We start from the raw sequence: 21035 nt of genomic DNA, 5'->3' as shown, positions 1-21035 counted from the left end.
AAGGATGTTAAAGTAATGGGAAGACTAAAAGCAATACTGAGAAATGGATTTTGTTTTCTGCAGCCCCAACAAAGTATCAGCTAAAAAAGAAGATGGGATGGATACTGTGGCCAGCTGAATGAGAGCAAACTATCTGAGACTGACATAGTGAGTTACATTAAGGAGTGCAAGGTATTCTGAAAAGAGTGCAAAGAATTTATATTTGCCCCCAAATGAAGCAAGAAACAGAGGACATAAATAAAAATTGTATAAGGTGTGCAATGATGCAAAAGTGGATTACTAAAAGAAAACTGCCAGCACTCCTGCATTGCCTAAACCAAGGACTGTGACAAATACTGCAAAGGGATCACCCAGATAAACTGTCACAAACTAGAGTATCAGTATCTCTTTGTCACAATTAGTATCTTTCCTGGATAGATTGAGGCTCTTCACCTAAAAAGAAATACAACTACTGGAACTGTAAAAATGTTGTGGTGGAAGAGTGTTTGTAGAATGGGACAGCAGCTGAAACAGGATGAGATAAACAGGGGGGTGGGAGCAGGGAGATTGCAAGTGAAGTAACTCAAACCTTAATAAGTAACCTGGGGATTAAGCAAGGACTGTATATACCCTACCACCTGCAATCCTCCAGACTGCTAGAAAGAAATGAGTCAGACTATTAAAAATATACTAAAGAAAATTGTAGGACAATATCCAAAATGATGGGCTGAAAAGTTAACCTCTCTATTAGTAGCATTAAGGAGCAGTGACAGATTAGGGACTGGTTTACAACTCTACCATATTTTGTTTGGATAGCCTGTCCCGTAGTGGTCCTATGTCTAAGACCCTAAAATACTACAGCAGGATAAAGAAGAAAACAATGCTTGGATAGAAGAAATAACATGAGAAAAATGGGTAAAATGAGAAAGCAAGGATACAATTCATATATGGCCTATAAAATAAGGGGTCAAGTAATGTATTTGAAATCAGATAAAGACGAACAAGCCTTAGGGACAAAATGAAAGGGGACCTATTACGTTACTAATAGGATAAACTCTCTAAGATATTAAATAGATGAGGGCAATAGTAAATACAAACTGGTTCATGTTTCTCAGATGTCCCCCTAAGGGGCCAAAAAATTCTGGAATCTGTCATGAATTTGTCAAGAACACAGACACAGAAAATGTCCCAAAGAGGAACCTCTGGCGCCTGTGCAGCCTGAGCCCCCGCACTCACAGCCCACCCCAGTGCAACCTCATCTCCCACAAGCAAGGGGGTGCAGCCTGCCTGGGGTTCACCTCCCGCTTGGCTCCAGCAGATCTGTTTATATGCTTGCATACTAATGGGGCTGGTTTATGCTGCAAGTTTTGCCTATTTTCTATTTTTGTAGGACAACAGATTTTACTATAGCTCCTCAAACAAGCAACAGCTGACAGAGTCAGGGACCAGCAATGCAAACGCCAAGGCAAGGCGGAGGAGCTGAGGTCTTCTGCAGTTACAAGGATTTCTAAATTGGCTTTTCACTCCATATTAATAACTTTGGTCTTTTTACAAATTGCATTAATTTCAGATATTTAACAAGGCAGATAATGACCACGAAGTGCTTTGGAGACCTAGAGATGATCACCTTCAGACCTTTATGGTTCTGGAGGCCAGACCAGAAAGCGAATGCCTCTGCAGGGACTCCCTGCTCGGTCTTGATCAGGAGCCTGGCATTGCTGCAGGGTTTGAAACATCCTTGCTGCACTCATGGGTAGCAGTCCAGAAGCTGGTGACAACCAAAGGAGAGGAGAAACAGTGACCTGCAGACCAGTAAAGTGGCATTGCTATAACCTGTGCATTAACTTTATAGAGTTCATGGTTACATCTTGCCTATTTGGAGCTTTATTCATTTATTTATTTATTTTAGTCTGTTTTACTGGAGTTGCCAATAAGATTTTCATGGCTAGATAGCTAACCTATGACCTAGCCTGCCTTAATCTTGCATAGTTTGGTCCAGCTACTTAATCTAATATTAATAACTGAAGAACCGAAATGAAAAATTGTTACGGCTCTTAAGGGAGCCTTAAGAGTTACAGCTCATGATCTGGATCCACCCAGATTGGGAAATCGTAGCTGAAGCTTTGGAAAAAGTGCTCTAAAATTACAATAACTGAATGAACTCAGTAGTTTTATTCGTTTACAGGAAAATCCAAGGAGGAGGAACAACTTGAGGAAAAGCAGCTAGCCCTGGTGTTGAGCTGCTGATTTCAGTAATGGCCTTTTAAGCAATTTAGGAGGAATTTAGGAGTGAGGGTCAAATAAGAAAGGAAGCAGAAAGGGGGGATTGAGCAGGCGGGAGACTAAATGCTGACAGTAGCTAAGGAGTTAAAAATTGAGAGAACTGGGGGTTCTGTGTAAGTCTGAAATGGGATAAAGTGTAATGGATTGTAAACTACTATGACTGAGCCACAGTGGAAGTAACACTGGAGAGCAATGTTAGCCATGTTAATAGCCAAAACTTAACTGCTAAACCTTGCAGTCCTTTAAAGAGGAAATTATAAAAATCATATATCATGGGTAAGGATGGTAAAAGTCTGCACAGAATGTTATAAATGATCGCAAACCACTCTGTGTAATTCTCCCCTTCACTGTTCCCCACAGCTGTTTAGCTGCCTCTACACAATCCCAAGCCCAGCTCTGATACTGCACAGCTGCATAACCTTGGGCCAAACTTCTGAGCAAACCGCTAAGTTATGAGACAGCCTGCAAGAAGATAAGAAGGGCAAAAGCAGGGGGAGGAAAAACTGAGAGCTTTGGGTCAGATCAAGCCATTAATATCTACAGTGAAAACTGGATAAAACTGGGTTTGAGCATCCAAACCACATGTTTACCTTCCTCACAAATGCCAGCAATAGCATTAGTCACACACCTGAGCTACATCAGGTTATAGTGATATCAGAATAACTAAGAAAAAGACTGTGCTGTGTAATAGACTGGAAAAGTGAAAGCTTGTGAAATTCTCACAAGGACTGGCAAACTCGGGGCACCAGTGGACCCACTCAGTCTGCAATAACCAATAAACTCAGAGGCTGCTGAGGTTGCCCAGGGCCACCAGCACGAATGAGCATCAATAGCTGTGATTACTACCTGCTGTGAAGAATGGCAGCTGGGCTCTTCAGCACCGCATGCTGTGGGAGCTTCTAAAAGAGAGCCTGAAGGGGGTGTCCATGCTCTGCTCTGGAGTGGCCAGGGATTGTTCGGTGGTGTTTGTGCTGGGGGCGATACAGGTAGGTCAGAGTTGCTCTGTGCCAGAGAAAACTCCTGGCTTAGATCAGTTTAGAGGTTCAAGGAAGCAACAGTGCTGATTGCAGCTGGGTGGGGCAGAGCCCAGGGGTTTGTGTCTAAGCATCCCCCTGTGCAAGAAGCTGAGGAAAGGCTGGGAGCTGAAATTTCAGAACTCACAGAGTTGGATCAGGTTCTGGAGCAGCTCTGCATTTCACAAATGTATGAGGCTATAAGAGGCAGGAGATGGTGGGGACTGAGGGTCATTCATGAAGTTGCTTTGGAGATAAAAAGAAAGCAGATTAATTTATTCTCTCAAATTGGAAAAAAAAAACACAAAAGAAACAAACAAAAAACTAAAACAAAAACAAACAAACAAACAACAACAAAAAAAACAAACAAACAAAAAACAAACAAACAAAAAAAAACCCAAAAAACCTCAAAATCAAAAAACCAACAAAACATGTCTCTCTCTCCTTTTTTTTTCTTTTTTTTTTTTTTTAATAAAGAAGATTTTTTCCTCTTCCTTACGCTCAAAAGCCCAACACACAGCTCTTGACTTCAGCTGTTTAGCTTGGCCATGCTTTTTGTCTCTGCTAAGGCTCTTCCAGCAGTCAATAGAAAAGCTACTGAAAAAGTCAGCAAGCCTTGGGTCCATCCCACTGCCCTCCTCCGAGCTGGCCCTACATACAAAAGTGGAAAGCTGTTGGGGTTGCATGGTGACAGGCAGCAGTGCAAATGTTTGGAGAAGACAGGAATTATCAGATGGGAACTGGGTGAAGGCAGAGCGGGCATGTTTGGAGCTGAGAGGGAAGAAGGGACGGAAATAGCTCAGTTCTTGTATTAACTGATAACATTGAGGGCATTAATCAGCGAGTGAAGCTCATCCCTTACGCTCTCCAGGGAGTGACAGATCGTCTGAGGGCTGTCCAGGAGCTCGATGCTGTGGGTGTAGGGCTCGTATTTCACCGAGAAGGGCCGCTTGATGTGCGCTGCATAGCTCCTGCAAGGGAAGGGTGCAGACAGCTGGGTACAAGAGATGGATCCTGAGCCTCCCTCCTACCCACCACCAATTACCCAGGAAGATCACAACAGGTTAATGTCTCCTTTAGGCGGAGTTTCCAAGTTAGCACAGAAGCTCTGGTTTCCCACCTTTCCAGCTTCACAGGACTATGGCAGTAGTTGAAATCCCTTCTGTTCATCAAGGAAAACTATGAGTGTGCCTGTGAGTTTCTGTGGGCTGAACACATGTGCTTGTACCAAACCAGAGGGTACACTGAAGTGGTCACCTCCATGTCCATTGCCGGGTATCCTCTGCTTCAATTTCTTTTTCACAAAATGCCAAGGAGATTTAGTAGCTAATTGCAGGGAAAGCCCATGGTATTATAGCATTATATTACTAAATCCTTTCTGACATTCATTTATTGACTAATCTCTACTTGGGGAGGGGTAAACTAGCTCTGTGCCATCTTAAGGATAGCTTTGACAGGCAAAGCCTCAGACCTGAGCTAGAAGATGAGAATAGCATCACCAGGGACTTGTGCTTGAGCAAAGCTGCACTACCATACAAAAAGCTAATTGCAGCCTAGATCCCAGTGATGAACTTGACTTCACCTGATATCTCTCAAGAGCAAGACCTTGTTGGTACTTTTCTAATGGAGAATTACATGGTCAAGTGAAAGCAAGTCAAGGGTAAGGTTTCCCCAAAGTTGCCCACATTTGCTTCCAATGCTATGATTTGTATACTTGACAAGGTAGGGTTTTTTAATTTTTGGGGCTATGTAAATATGGAGCTGGGAGTTTATATTTAGGTACTCATGGCTACAATATCATGCTGGAAAGGCCTGGGAAGATGAAGGGACAAACAGCAATAGCAACAGGCATGATCCTTGCCTCTGCAGAGGCTTCACCCCTTCGCTCCTGAATTGCTTAGCTTAGGCTACCCTCTTGTGGCTACCACAGGTCTGCTCTGGCACAAGGCTCGAAGAAGCACAGCCCTTTCCCAGACGGAGGCAGATGTACCTCTAGCTGGTACTTCAGGCTTAGTCTGGAATTGCAAGGGGTTGGGGGAAAACACAACAGATCAGAGCCAAGGGGCAACAAGGTCCAAGGTGCAGGCTAACGCTGGCAAGGAGCTGCCATTCTTGCAGGAAAACAGAAAAAATGTGCAAATGAAGGGGTTTCCTGCATACTTGCATTGTCCATTTCCTGAAAGATGTGGTTTATCTCAGTTCTACCAGGCAAGGTCCAGCTCACCTCTCTTCTTAATGCCATCAGCCACAACCATGACTGCTAATGGCTAGAAACTTGCCTTCCAACGTGATTGTGATCACTTGACACCTTTTGAAGCATATAAATATGACATAGGTGCTTGGAAGGGCACAGGGGGAGTGTACCCTTTCTGAGAAAAGAGTCTTTTCTTGAGGGATAGCATTGATAGCCAGGTCCATGATGGCAGCTGCCAGTAATGCAAAAGATACAGATGCTGTAATGTTTTCACCTCAGAGGGAAACATCTGTGTGGTCTCTGAGCTCTTTAAAGAGGATGGTTTACAGTCACAGTCAAGCTTGCCACAGTCAAGACCCTCTAACCTAATCTTGGCTGTGTATGTGGTGTATATTTCCTTTTTAAATGCAAGGAAATGACTCATTAGGCAGCAGTTGGGTTTTTTTAAAGCAGCCTAGTGTGTGCTTGCTTGGGAGCAGCTGGACCCCAGGTTGTGGGAACAGTGCAAGTGAGGGTAATAAAAGCAGAAGTTAAAATATAGCAGTCCTCTTAATTTGTATTAAATACTGCTCTTGAAGGAACTGCAAGGTCATGTATATCATGTTTACCTCATCCTGTCTCTTTCCTAAGCTAAGATAAAAATGGTATAGGCAAAGTTTTCCTCTGTCAAGTGAATGGTAAAGGACTGAGCTTTTCTCCTGTAGGCAATTCTCAGTATGACCAAGAAAATGCTCTTTTAAAGAGATGACCATGGGTAGAGCTGGCCTTTACCATCCTGTTCACAGTCCCATGGGATGGGGAAACACATTTACATGGGTGAGATGTTGTCTGGTGTTTGCTAACCCTAGGAGGCAAAAGTTCCTTTTTTCCCCCTGGATAAATCTATTAATGCCAAGCAAATCTTTTTTGTTTGTGTATGAGCTACTAATGATGCTTGGGTTTGGTTGTTTTTCTGAGTTTGTATTTTCTCCTGCCTGTTTAGGTCTTTTTCCTGGTTGAATAATAAATGGGTAAGTTGCACAGCAGCTGCTCAGAAAGACAACATCTTTCTGCATCCAAAATTCAGAGAATGCCACCATTTTGAACAGCTCTTCACCATTTTCCTAAAACTTTCACCCACAGAGCAAACTTTTACATGATGCAGAAGCCCATGTTTCAGAAGGACACATGCTGGCAAGATGCTCCCACGAAGGACAGCCAGTACCTGACCTATACCACTTGGCCCTTCTGCAGCAAGGTAGCAGAGGGGGTCCTGATGGGTGGTTTGGGTCTCCAATTTCTGGACCACCAGTCCTCTGTTATGTTGCTTGGCCTCCTCTGGCAACTGGAGATAGTCTGTAACTGCTGCCTGTGAGAACTAGGCAGACTAGCTAGATCTTTCCCTTCTCTTGCTCCCTCGATCTTATCCCCAAGAATGTCTTCCATTCCATTCCACTGCTCACATACAAGACCTTGAGTCCAGCAGATATTGTAGGGGCTCTTTGGACCCCATAGGAACTGGAGAATCACTTAACCTTTAAAGACCTGACAAGAGTTTCCAGAGTACTTCTGAGAACTTGAACTGAAAGCAGCCATACTGTCAACCCCTATCTCATTATATTATATTTTAATTTCCTTCTATTTGGGTCTCTCTCACTGCCCAGTCCTACCTCAATTTACTTTTGGCATCACTGAAGCTTTCAGACACAAAATAAACAGGCTGGTAGTTCTGGTCCTGGTAGGGCTGAACGGCAGCAGCATCAGGGTCAAAATCCCGCACCTCTGGTTCGTCTGACAAGGAGTGCTATGAACACAGCAGAAAAGTGGCAGCATGAAACTAAGGGGATTGGAGGGCACATATGGGGTAAACAAAGGTGGAGAACAGATTGGGTAAAATCGTTGTAGAGGTGCTGAAACAGAAGGTGTTTTGCTCTACAGGTCTAGAGCAGAGAGGCAACTTATGCTGGGACTTACTATGAGCTCCCCGTAGGAAGACAGGAGCCCGGCTCCGTAGGCTTTGACTATTCCATTCTGTCTGCAGAGCCCAAACTCCACTGTAAACCAGTAAAGCTGTGAAAGGAAAAGGGAAAACTCCTGGAGGATACAGCTCGTCATCTTCATCTTCCTGTCACTTCTGAGCCCTTACATCATGGCCAAGGTTTGCGGCTATTTAAAGGAACAGGTGTCTGACACTTTGTCCCCTCTCCATACCCTGCACCCTTTGCTGTCAGAGGAAAGTGCTAAACTAAGTTGCTGCTACACCAGGACAGATGGAGTCTGCATCCCTGGGCTTGTCCCCTGTGCATCCAGCTGCTGTGTGATGCTGCTGTTTGGTGCCCTTGGAGTAGAATAGGTCACCTTGCTGAGGGAGAGCCAAAGGAAGTGGATGTCATTTAATCCCATCCCAAAGAGTTCCAGCAATGCTGCTGTTAGAAATATGATGCTTGGTGATACTACTGGTGCCCGAGAAAATTGGGTTAATGTGCAAGTAAGCTCTGCTGTTAAACTGATCTCTGCTCTGCACAGACATTGTGAAAAGAGCAGGGCTGGGGCAGCTCAGGTGGGGGCTCTGAGCCTGCAAATCTTGGAGCATCAGGCTGAACCTGTCCCCTTGATACCACAGAAGTGCTGCCGGAGGGGTTGGGCCGCCATCCAGCAAAGATGTAAACTTACTGTTGCTAGTTTCTCAATTTCTTCATCAGTTGCTCCCAGAGATGCCAGCCCAATGTCCTAGGAAAAGAAGGGAAGGGGAAAATATCAGATTTGGTCTGCGGGCCTTACACATTTATTTCTCTGTTTTATTGCTTTGAGATAACAGATATTGCTGTCCTGCTGTGCCATGCATCTGATGGGACTTCATTGTGCTCAGACTAAAAATGCTTTGCTGCAGAGTTAGTATTAGAGTTCTCAGTCCATCACTGGAACATCACGTTCAATAAGAACAAGAAGGGTTTAGGTGGCGACACTGGGGTTTGGGATCCCACCTTGTGCCCTGCTCTCTCAGGGGTGAGAAAGCAGATGGCCACCTTACCTGAGAGAACTGGGCAAACGTCTTGTCAGCCAGCATCGGGACGTGCCCCAGCAGCTCGTGACAGCAATCCCTGCCGATGTGAGGGCGGAAAGGAGGAAAACGCAGTCAGCAGCCGACAGAGTGTGTCCGATGGGGAGAAAGGGTAATTGCTGGCCAGGTGAGAGATGCAGGAGGGGGAGGCCATGGGGGCCAGGCAATACTCACGGCTCAGGGGAGTGCATGGGCGAGGACGCGTGGCGGATGTACTGCGTGCACTGGAAGACGCGGAAGGCCAGGCTGGCGAGGAAGTCCCGTGCTGACAACAAGCCAGCCACCGGCCGGAGCTGGAAGCCAGTCCTCTCTGAAACAGCACATACCATCTCTGAGGAGCATGGCCCACGGGCTGTGCTGATGTCCTGTGTTCCCAGCACTGGAAACTAAAGGGCTTCTTTTATGCCAAATCTAATTTATTTGCTCCTTCTAGGGAACAACATCTGCTCTTTAGTTGCTCAGTGGGATCATTTGTCTCTGAGCTTGACCTTCATTTGCAGCCCACTGTGTTTAGCTGCAATCTCCACCACTTGGGCTCTACCTCTGTCCTCTGTGGGCAATGCACAAACCACCAGTTCTCCTCCAAAATCTCAGCTCACACTCTCCTCCTTTGGGTTCAGGCTGTCATGTGTAGCTGCCACCACCGTGCTGGAGTCCTGGCACACCCTGAACCTGGGTCCCCCAGGCTCATACCCACCTTTCAGGAAGCGGGAAACCTCCTCCAGCTGAGGGATGTTGTTCTCATTGTAGCCACAGAATTTCTCCAGTAGACTGAAAGCTTCAAGGTACTCCTTGCAGGCATGGGTAGGGTACAAGCTCTTCAGGGTGCTGTACACCTCCTTCCTTCAGGACAAGAGGTGGCATTCATTCAGTGGCTTGATGTGTCTAGTCCTCTCCTGTCATAGTGTTATGCACTACCAGGGACCCAGGCCTCTAGGCTCCTTGTCCTTTTGCCTTTCTCCACCACTAAGTCTATATCTCTGCACATTGATAGAGGTATGTAAACATACAGACACACATTCAAACAAGCCTGCAAAGGCAGCAGCTCTATCTGCACAGACCTATTTCTGACTTGAAGGTCAGGAAATTGTATAAAAGGTATTAACTGGAATTAAAATATTCCCAGTAGGTAAACTTCTGAAGTTGCACTGTGAAGACAGTCAATAGAACCAGATGACCTTGTTGAGAAGCCTGTGTACTCAGCTCATATGAGCTGGCCTTGTTTTCAGAGACACTCCTGCAGCAACATTCCTGGAAAAAATCATCCTCAAAGGAAGTCTTTTCCTAAGTGAGGTCAGAGAGGTACCACACAGATATTCACCACTGGCCTCTTCTTTCTGCACCTATGATAACTGTTCTTTGTTTGGAGGCTGCTACTAAGTCAGGACTCTTAGAGAAGTGGGACTCTAAATTATCTACCTTACTCTCTGTGGACACTCCTTTGGAGGCTCCTGGGGGCTGCAGTGTGAAAGGGCTGTTGATGCAGCCCCCAGAAAGGAGGAGATGGAGCATCACTGTTTTGGAGGTAGCTTGCTCTCCTGGATGTGGCCCTATCATAAAATGCCACGCAATGTGTTACCGGCTTTTGTAACAAGCTATTAAGTAAGATGCTTGCACTCCTGATACATTTTTCAAGAGGTCACACCCTAACCGTTTGGGTTTTGATTTCCACCTTCTAGTGGTGAAGCCAATAAATATCCCGGATCAAATCAGCACTCACCAGGTAGCGATCTCCTCCGCTGTGTACTCCACGTGAGGGATTGGGTCCCCACTGCAAGGCAAATGCACCATTACTGAGCAGAGCACATGCCAGGCTCCTCTTCCCTTTGAGAAGGAAGCACTTTGGAGAAGCTCTGCATGATGTTCATCAATCTTCTTTAAGCCAAACAAGGGGGTGACAGGAAAGACAAAGCCTTAGTACTGGGTCGTTTGTACAGGTGCAACAAGTACATAGACACAAAGAAAAGAGTTAGTCTAGTCAGATTATAAATGATCAAGGGATGAGCAAGGTTTTAGCAGGAACAATATTTACCAGGAAAAAAAAAAAATAACTTCATGTGAAAATAAATTCATTTCATGTGCCTGAAGTTCAGGAAGCTGGTGGCTCCAAGAATGAACCACCAGCTGGAAAATAAAATGAGCTAAGAAGGAAAGATAAATGCATTTGAACTGCAGAAAAATATATTGTCAGTAATATTAAGGATGGCAAGAATGGAAAATCTTAACGTTGATGTAAGTGGGCACTAAAGAAGACTGACAATTTTGCTTTTTCTCGTCATAGTTAGCAATTGTATTTCCTGAGTCTTTCTATTCTCTATTTGAACAAGTGAGGTATTCATATATTACAGTGTAAAAGCATAGTTCCTTTTCCATTAACAGCCTGAAGAGACACTACACAGTGGCTCATAAATACTAACCTGCAGGTGAGATGTAAGAGAAGACATTGCAAATTGGTGCATCATCTTAGGACAATGTTTATTCCTGCGTCATTTGTTGGCACAGTGACTTTCTGTGCACCTAGTATTCATACAGGATAAAAACTTCAGTGTCCATATTCTGGGCTTCAAATCAGCAAAGAACATGAAACCTAAGAGCAGAAAACTGTGCTGGCATCTCACCAACTGCAGGGGTAGCTGAAGAAGGTGATCCATATAGTTTTTGTAGTCTGCTTTCAGCACAACTCACTACAGTGAGCACAGCTCATCTGTACCTGAAGTCCTGCTCAGAGAGAATGCTACTGTGAAAGGCAGTGTCACTGAATAGGATCTAGGGAATATTTTACAAACCTCACTGAATATTAGATCTCTGTTTGATGTTGTAGTGAACAGACTGAGTCCTATCACTGCATATATCAGAAGTATTAAGTAGGAATAGTCTTAAATCTATATAAGACAATGTTGAAAATGTTACTGGAATCTGTTTAATTTATCAGACAGAGTTTGGAGGTGAACCATTTAGTCTATAAATACCCACATAGCAAAAAAAAAAAAAAATCTCCTATAGCAGTGTTTTATCTAGCAGATGAAAGGTATGTAAAAGCATAAAAGCTAAAACTATCAAAGCACAGTTTAGAAAGAAAACACACATTTTTTCACATTATTCATTGGAACAATGGTTCCAGTGAAGCATTGGAACAAATTTTCTGAGCATGTGATAGCTTTTCCAGTAGTTGAAACACTGAAGTCAAAACTAGGTGCCATTCTAACAGAGATGCTACATTTCAGAATTAAGTTTGAGATCTGATGGATGTAGTCTTTTTATGCAGGAAGTTATTCTTATTATATCTGTATCGATGTATGAATTAATGAAAAGAAATATTTTTTTAATTAAGATGAGATTGGAATGAATAGAGAGGAGAGAGACACAAAATGAGCTGGAGAGGCTGAATGGGGAGACAAAACATGAAAGAAGTGTCAAAAATGTAGTACAATGACTTCCCAACAGGTTTATTGGCATGTCGTTATCCCTTCATAAATGTTAGGAAAGAGACTTACTGCTTATAGTGAAAAGCAATCTCTGCTATTGATTTCCTTCTCTGGCGATATACTGGGTCAGAGTAGCCCTGTGACGGCAAATAGGAACAGAGATAGGATTTTTAATCAGTTACTAAAATTTCTCATGCAAGAAAGATCATCACTGGCTGGAGAAACTTCTCTCAAGGTGTCATTCTCTCTGTAGTTGACTGATCAGCTGCACTAATAGGTGTTCTACAACTCCCTGCTTCTGTGGGACAAGTCAGGAGTTCAGTGTGAGGGTGTGCCCGTACAGACCAACTCACCGGGTGATCCAGATCCAAGTCAGGGTCAAACTTGGTGACCAAATGGTGGCACTTGTCCAATTCACAGATTTTTCTGGGAAACCAGTGAACTGTGGGGAGAGAGAAAGTGACAATCTGTCTGTGGAAGTAAAGATGGAGCATTCCCTAATAAGAAGGGGTTGTGAGGCTGAGTAAGATACACCTCATCTTGTGTGCCAAATGCACATAAACAACAAACAGCACATGGCACAGCTGTGCCTTCTGGGCAGTAATTCCACAATCTAAATGGTCTTTGTTCCAGAGTCATGTCTAATGTCATGATCTGCATCTCATGACTTCCCATCTCTCAGCAGAGTATTTTGTGACAAAAATAAAGAAGGAGATGAAAACTGGATTTTACTGAAAGATTCTAGACTTCACATTACACTGGAGTAGGGATGGAGAGCTCATTAGGGGAGGTGTGAACAAGCAAGAAATTCAATCTCCTATTTCTATTTTTTTTATCTGTTACCAGAAGAATGGGCTATGAACAATGGAGTCTGTTGAGAAATGGACAAGGAGGGAAGTGGCTTTCAGGATTCAGGTGTCCCAGAGGCAGTCTTTTCTGGTTTACTGAAATTTAGCATGCAGTAGCCCTTTCCCTTTAGTGGGAATAACAAAATCTCCACCCTTTTTCAACAGGGAGAGCTCAGCCTCTCCTCACAAGTGAAACAGTTTGTAAGTTCCTTACATTTGTCTTCCTTAGTGGTCCTCACATCTTCTGCTACCCTCTTGATGGAGCTAATGAAAGTGTTGAGGTCAGAGCTGTGGACTTCACAGCGCACAAAGTATTCCAGTTCAGCAGTTCCTTCACGGGGCTTTCGGCTAAGCCTGGTCTCCAGGTGGTGAATTTTAGCTTCAAATGTCTTTTGGGACATGGAAAGAAAGAAGAAAACCATGAAGCAACACTTGAGACACCTCCTGCAGCTACCCAAAGATGTCCATATGGATACATAGAATCGGAATGGTTTGAGTTGGAAGGAACCTTAAAGATCAACTAGTTGCAAACCCCCTGTCGTGGGCAGGGGCAGCTTTCACTAGACCAGGTTACTCAGAGCTCCATCCAACTTCACCTTTAACACTCCCAGGGATGGGGCATCCACAACTCCTCCAGGCAACCTGTTCCAGTGCCTCACCGTGCTTACAGTAATTTTTCCCCCTAATATCCAACCTAAACCTACTCTCTTTAAGTTTGAAGACATTCATTCTTGTCCTGACACTACATACTCTTTCAAATAGTTCCCATCCATCTTTCTTGTAGACCCCCTTCAGATACTGGAAGGTTGCAATTAGGTCACGTCAAAGCCTTCTCTTTTCCAGGTTTAACAATCCCAGTCTGGGATGGATTCCCTCTTGTCGTTTAGTTCGTGCCCCCTCTGTACCTCCAGTATAAATTCACTTACCCATTAATTCCACAGTTTTTCCTTCTGCACAGGCAGCCACTTGGGCTGGTCATAGGTACCAACAGAAGACTTCCACAATGGCAAAGAAGACCACATCAAGCGAGAAAGTTGATGTGGCAAAGTGCCACTTCTCATGGCCCCCTTTCCTTCCACCTCCCACCCAAGACCAAGGTGGCGTTTGGAGGGGTGTGGCGGGGGGCGAAGGGGCTGCCCGGGCGCGGCCGGCGGCGCGGCGCTGGCCGTGGTGCTGAACGGCGGGGATGGCATGACCCGCCCTCAGCAGCTTCGGTTTGGGCTCACTATCAGAACTGACGTCCTTTGGGCTCGTTATTCCTCCATGGAATAAGAGCGAGACAAAATGGAGTCTACGGTCTTTCAAAGGGCCCTGGTAGATTTGTGGATATTTTCTTTAGCTCAGTGAAAACTGGCAGTACAAGCCCAAGTCCCTGGGCAATGACCCAACCTTTCCAAAGTCCCTGGAAGACCTTTGATAGAGGAAGGGACACAATCTCTTCTGTTAATCAGAGGCAAAAAGATGAGAAGGAACAGATGCAATGCCACAGGTAAATTAAATTTAGGACTGTGTTTTTTAATGTACCTACCAACTTCACTATTACATTGTCCCCTCAACAATCAATACCTTTGCATTAATCTGACAGCTATGATTGCATTACCTATGCTTTAGCTGCATGTAACACATAGAGAAGAGTGAAACCAGGTTCCCTGAAGCCTGGCTCATGATGAGGCAAATGTCATTATGCCTGTCTGCTTTCATGTCTTGTACCTGCATTGCCAGAGGGATCTGGGAAATGAATCTTCCTCTGTTGGGGCTTGACATGCTTGTCTTTTTATTATATTTAAAGCTCTCTCTGTGACAAGCTCAAAGAGCTTTTTTGCTCCAGGATGAAATAAACAATATTTGAACATAAGCTGCCCCAGCTTCTCTCTTGATGTTTTGAAATTATTTAAACTACAGAGCTTAAATGCAGAGTAACATAAAATCTACCAAGTACAAGAGCCCACACATCTGTTTCATACCCACTGAGCAGCCTGTTGAACGTTACACCGATAGATTTTTCATGCTTTATCTGGTGTCTGTGCACTTCTGGGAAGGAGATCTCAGTCATGGCAGCACCAAGAGTTTTGTCTGTTAAGTTTTTCATAGAGATTCTTTCAGTCTTGAGACAAGAACCATATGTTTCCCAGAAAATAGCTTTTCTTGCAACAGTCTTTCTTCTTAGAGGCGATGCAAGACATTTTGTAATTGCTGAAGAACTTAAACATTTTTTCATAAGAGTATCAGAGATAATACTACATGGGCAATGAATAACTAGAATGCCCTACAATTTCAGGGAAATATCCCCCAAAGGATAAGTATACTTTTTGTAGGTTAACAGCTGTTAAGTAGTGGGTTTACTGTGCAGTGCATAAAGCCCTGAACAACCTGTTGTGACCAGATCTACTCTGAGCAGGAGGTTGGACTAGAGACCTCCAGAGGCCCCTTGCAAGCCACATAACAGATTATCAGGAACAAATTGTCCTCTCCCATCACCGCTGAAATCAGTGAAATTAAATTACCATAGATAAAACACATCTCAGAACCTCAGTTTGCAAAACACTTTTGAATCATTTTGGATGAAAATGTACTACATATATGCAAGCTTTGATTACTGTTTAAATAGATAGTAACTATTTCCAATGGAAAGACCATCAGTCTTTCTATTCATGGTAACGAGATTCCGTATAATGCAACAATATATTGCTGGCTAGGGGGAAAAACCTCAGTTAGCAGTTTGCCTTGGTATTAAAGGCATATACAGGATGCATCTCAGGGGGGAGGAATCAAACACAACCTTTAACATGTGAATCAAATCAATCCTTGAAGTAGTGAGGAAATTTTGAAATCAAGATACCAGTTTTACACCCAGGGTGAAGTAGTTCCTGTAACTATTTGGCCAAGGACCAGTGTGTCAATGCCATTCAGAGATTGTTAAAGCCTTAACCCACAAGGAAGGTGAGTTTGGTCTGTAGGCAGGCAAGGTGCACAGCTTGCTTTGAATGTGGAATTAGAGCCCTTCACACGAAGTTGAAGTGCTGAACAGTGGAGAGAGTTGTCAGAGTATGCTATAAGGCACAAGGGTGTGGACTGGAAGTGTGAACCTGTGTGGTTGGATCCAATAATTAAGCAAAATTAAGCCCAGAGTTTAACAGCACTGCAAGACAGAGGTATGCCTCATTCTTAGTGATGGCAAGTGAGGGCACACTGGGGTATGAGCAAAGTGTAACTGTGGGGACATCAGACTGATCATTTGCAGTAGGCAGACCTAGTCTAATTCTTCTTTATTAGGTTCAAGAGATATTTCTCACAGAACAGTCATGAAACCTGAAGTGTATTCCTTGACTACCATACAACAGGTTAGGTACTCACCTCAAATACTTTAAGTACACGGGACAGTGGTGACGTCTTGGCTCCCTTGAGCATGAAGAAGAGATTCAGCATGGCTCTCCCATCCTTCTCCTCAAATACAATGGTCTCTGTAGATTCTGCAGCATCAGTAGCTGCAGCTGCAGCTTCTCTTTCCTTCCTGGCATCTTCAATGAGGCTTTGACGTCTTCCAATGAACCGTGGAGACTGAAGGCAGGACAGAAGGGGAGATGAGAGACATCCCCAATAGCTGGATCAGATATGACTAATACATCCCAGCAGAGGAAGCAGGGAAAAGTTGTATTGACTTGCCTGACTTTGTAGAGGAAGATTTGGTGATGAGGACTGAGGTTTCAGAACTGAACTTTCAGAAATGTGCAGCTTTTCGAAACAATCTGTGTAAAATATCATTTTAGCATGACTGGAGAGTAGGCTTCTCCCCTCACCTTCCCTAGCAACAGTTTTCAATATCCTTCAAAACCCCAAAATCATAAACAATCTTACATAGCTTTCAGGTGTCTGATGAACTCAAGTGGAGAGGCATTAGACAAACCTGAAGCCATCTGTGAAAAGATACTTTGTGAGGGACAGCAGAAGCCCACAGCTGTGGCCTGGCCAGGAAACATGAATTGTTTGCAGGTGTATTAGCAGGGCAGCTTAACTAAACCGCTCCCAGGATCCAATGTGACATTTTCTTTTGATATTAAGTGGATGCTTGCCCACTGAAGTGTAATTGGAACCACATCCATATACCCCAGAAAATAAATTCCTCCCACTCATCTATAGATTTGTTTTGTCCAAACAAACTCCTGCAGATTTCTGTTATTTGGAATTGAACCTTAAATGCTGCAACTCTGTGCCTGAAGTCATGTTAGGTCTCTCGTTTATATTTATAGTGAACTACACACTATTTCAATCACCACTATTTCTTTTGTTATACAAATAGCTCATATACCAACTTATTTGTTCTTTGTCTTTTTACAATCAGTATTCCATTTAGAGGCAGCTCAGCTGGTTCCAATTTTCTGTATTCAATACACAAACCAGATGACAAACCCCCAGAACTTGCTAAAAGAAACCTGGGTAAGCACTGAAGAAGGACCAGAGTGGGACTGGCTGCAGTTTTCTTTCTGGTCACATTGAAAATATTCTGAAAGGATAGAGATGCCAAACAAGCAGTGCTTTCCCTACCTTGTGAAAATTTAGAGAGTCTTTTCCTTTTAAAAAGACAGCCTGATTGACTACTAAGCTCATTTTCTCTCTGATTTTCAAAGCCCGCTATCAGTAAATAATGGTTCCTGTAAAAATCCTCTTGGATGCTTTAGCAGTGTAAAGTCAACATTTTAAATACAACCTCAAAACTGCAGCACATTGAGGCACCAGCTGCTGCATTTCTATCTGGCCCTTTTTTAGTAAAGATACCCTTCTGAAATTATGTTTGCTGATCCACCCTTTATTCCTCATGGCACAGAAAATCACCTTCTGACAAATAAGCATAGATTGCTGCTTGTCTAAATTGGTGGTATTCGTGCCCAAAGAGAGCAGACATCTAACAAGTAACCTCAGCCATAACTTTTAAAACCTTGTGAGCATGTGCTCAGCTTTAAGCAAGTGTTTCGCAACACTACAGTGTTTAAAGCTAAGCCAGTATTTACTTTAAAGTGCCTGCAATAAGCAGGGCAAACAGACCTGTGCCAGGCACGGAAAATGGAAAATGGTCTCCGCAGCGACCCCAAGCCAGGCAGTGACGATACCTAAGGATGCTTTGTCACACTGTGCCCTGAGGCACAGGATTTTACTTATGGGGTGGAGAAGAGGAGAGGAGGGAAATTATAACCCCATATTTAGGCTGCAAATCAGGTTGAAATCCAACTTGGAGGAGTTTAAAAGGCGAGGCTGAAAAGCTGCACCATGAGAGGGAGCCTCAACCACTCAGACACATGTGCTAAGACTGGGTGGCGCCAGGCAGGCAGGACTGGGGGACTTCAGCCCCTGTATAGGAGTCCTGTAAGTTCCTTAGCTCCATGGTATTTTAGGTGGTAAACAAAACCAAACAAAACCAAAAAACCGCAAACAAACAAAAACCCAAACAAATAATAAAAAAAACACTGGTAAAAGGCTGATTTCTGAATTTTGCTTGGAAGAAGAGGGCTGGAAGGGATCTGACTGCCTGCTGCCTCCTCTGCCAGGTGGAAGCTGCCTAGCTGCACGCTCCCCATCTCATCTTTCTCTCCTCTGCCCCTCACATTTATGCTCATTGGGGTATTACCTTCTTTTGCTGGAAATTAGGAATGTGGCATGTATAATAGCCAAACTGATCTTATGATAAATGTCTTCCTTTCTTCTGAAGGTGCCTTTGTTTGGTATTTCCAAATTGCCTTGCAGACTAGCTCCCTGAGTGCATATCTGGCTACAGTGAGAACTGTAATTTGATTTTGCAAAGCATTTATTTGCCTAACCAGGGCCCGAGTCTGATATGGTCATTCACTTCTTTTGAAGGGTTAGTTTGTGCCTCTTATGAAGGGTTTGTTCATTTTTCCATCTTTGAATTTACTGAAACTCAGAGTGCCCAGCCTGAGTAATTAAAACACTGTGTTCGAAGTTACTTTGCTTTGGTTTTTGTCCCCTGGCTCATTATTTGCAGCAAGCAGGAAGGATTGTAAAGACTGTTCCCCTCTTGTCAACGTGGGGACAGTAACATCCTACCCCTGCTTCCCTGGGCACTCTTTCATGCTGGTTTGGCTCCAAGGGCTGTCTCCTGCCTGCCTCTGTCTGTGGGCTCTGTAACCAAACCCAGCTCCAGCTCCAGTCCCAAGGTCTCTATTAGCAGCAGAAAAACTTGATATATAACAAAAGATTTTTCCATGGTGTGTGTTTGATATTTGGCTGGCTCAGCTGACACATAAAATAGATGCTGCTGTGGACGAGTTCTGGGATTGCAAAGGTCTGTTTCCACACACACCCCCCCCCCCTTTTTGCAGTTTCCCCTGGAGCACAGTGCTGGTCCCTTGGGGAAAATGGCAAGGGAGCCCCTCAGACCTGCTGGAGGTGGTGTGATGGTGGGCCAGGGCTGTGTGGCTGATATCCATTGTCCCACTGAAAACACGAGAGCTAGGAACATACGATGTCACATGCAAATGCAGAGTCATGCTTCTTGCCTGGTGGAAGCCAGCAAAATAAGTGACAGGGTTGTGGAAATCTGTGCTAGGTGAGAGCAAAGGGCAAAGTTTTTCATGCATCCCACTCTCAAAATAATCCTTGCATGTTAAAGTTTTAATTTTAATTTGGGGTTTATTTTCTGAACATTTCCATTCAAAGAAGGGACACAAACACAGGCTGAAGTTTTATGTACCCTCCAGGCTGGAGGAGCTGCTCACCCCAAGCAGGTTGCCACACTCCTGTCAGCCCATTTGTTGAACTTGAATTCCTCTGGCACCTCTGTTCAGCGGCCCATTTCCCATAAAACATGGAGCAGCACCCCAGAGGGCGTAATAACCGAATGCTCTTCCCTTTTCCAGATGAGCATTTCAACGAGCATCTCAAATACTGATTTTACAGGCTGCTTGAAAAATACCAGGTTTTCAAGAACCACTTATGTGTTCATTATTTTGCTGGAATGAAAATGACTGTTAGCAGGAAGCCTTCTCTGATTTCTATTTATTAGAGAAGGCAACTTTATGTCCTTGTTTTCTAAATGTTTAACTTCCTTCCCGGCAAACTCCACTCTCCAAAATACTTGTCTGTCAATGTAGTGGCTGATTTTAGCAAGGTAGAGCATTGCACAGGGTTAAGAGAAAGGTGGACGAAAAAGGCAGCAAGCATAGGGGAAGGAACTGGGGAGCTCTCTAACTGACCTGCTGGAGTCATGCTGCAGACACCTGCCAAACACATCTGCTACCTAACACATCTCTATTCTGAGTTTTCTCTTGCCCAGCATCCCCAGGGGCTCCCCTCCTGGTGATCCTATTGCCACTGGCTGCTCTGGCTCCCTCAGCATCACCTGTAGCCTGCACACAACTCAGATCCACAAGAATGTCCCATGCTGGGGGTCTTCAGGTTTGTCCTACCTGCCAAGGCTTTGGGCTTAGGAGGTGAAATGTCCCTGTCCCTACAGCCAGTCCAATGGGTTGGCCAGGCTTGGCTTTTTAAAGGCGCTTGAGAGCTCATTGGTAAGTTTTCCTCTCCCTTCCCTGACAGATTCAGATTTGGTGTGTGCAGAAGCATTCCCCAGGCTAACCATAGGGCTGAGACCACATCAGGGAAGACTGGGAACAGAAATGGGGAAAGGATGTTCTGGGAGATAAACTATGGACCCAGAAGCAGCGAACAAACTAGTTAAACTGCCTGTGCCTTGTGTGCTGTCTAAACAAGAGCCCACTTTTTTATTATGCTAGAACAGGTGACATCTCTGCAGCATATTGTCTTGAAACCAGGAGATCATTAAGATTTTCAAATTGCCTTTCACACTGGGGATTCCTTGCTATTCTTGCCTTAGGTCTGTGGGTTATTCACCTTACTTTTGGCTGAGGTGGTGGGGGTTGCATTAGTTCAAGTTTTCACCCCCCTAAATGTTTGCATTTCACATGTACCAATATGTAGAGAGAACCACTTGAGTAATTTTCCTTTGCCAGCCAAGAGCCAGGAGGTGCCAGTGTCGGCGAACTCCCACAAAGGCAGTGTTGGTCCATCTATTCCTGCCTCTCTCTGCCTATAGCCATGGGAGAGGTTGTGGTTTTTGGAGGGGGAGGGAAAGAAGTGGGGTAGAGTTGTCTTACCATGATGGCCTCAGCTTGCTTGGAGTCCAGCTCTGACACCGCCCTGCGGAAGCCTTTGGCTGCAGAGGTGGAGATGTTCGGGGTTGGCATCTTTGCTCTTCCACAAGCTCTGCTGTCTGCTTTCCAG

At 44.3% G+C, this 21035-nt stretch overlaps 1 protein-coding gene across 2 annotated transcripts; it reads right to left on the bottom strand.

The window, feature by feature from the left end:
- Positions 1 to 3695: 3695 nt before the first annotated feature.
- TH (tyrosine hydroxylase) lies at positions 3696 to 21033 on the bottom strand. Of its 2 annotated transcripts, XM_032691083.1 has the most exons (13): positions 20909 to 21033; positions 16137 to 16340; positions 12997 to 13171; positions 12288 to 12376; positions 12004 to 12071; positions 10230 to 10280; positions 9207 to 9352; positions 8684 to 8819; positions 8480 to 8549; positions 8122 to 8178; positions 7423 to 7518; positions 7119 to 7252; positions 3696 to 4246 (listed from the first exon to the last, which is right to left on the bottom strand). In XM_032691083.1, the coding sequence occupies exons 1-13, from the start codon at positions 20996 to 20998 to the stop codon at positions 4087 to 4089; spliced, it is 1476 nt and encodes a 491-aa protein (XP_032546974.1). In that variant the 5' UTR covers positions 20999 to 21033; the 3' UTR covers positions 3696 to 4086. The 2 variants fall into 2 exon arrangements, with proteins under 2 accessions (XP_032546974.1, XP_032546975.1); XM_032691084.1 differs by lacking the exon at positions 7119 to 7252.
- Positions 21034 to 21035: the final 2 nt, after the last annotated feature.

The sequence above is a fragment of the Chiroxiphia lanceolata genome, chromosome 6 (genome assembly GCF_009829145.1).
Source record: "Chiroxiphia lanceolata isolate bChiLan1 chromosome 6, bChiLan1.pri, whole genome shotgun sequence".
In the NCBI taxonomy this organism is placed as follows: Eukaryota; Metazoa; Chordata; class Aves; order Passeriformes; family Pipridae; genus Chiroxiphia; species Chiroxiphia lanceolata.
The sequence above is the reverse complement of the archived record's forward strand: the minus strand, read 5'-3'. Positions and strand labels throughout refer to the sequence as shown.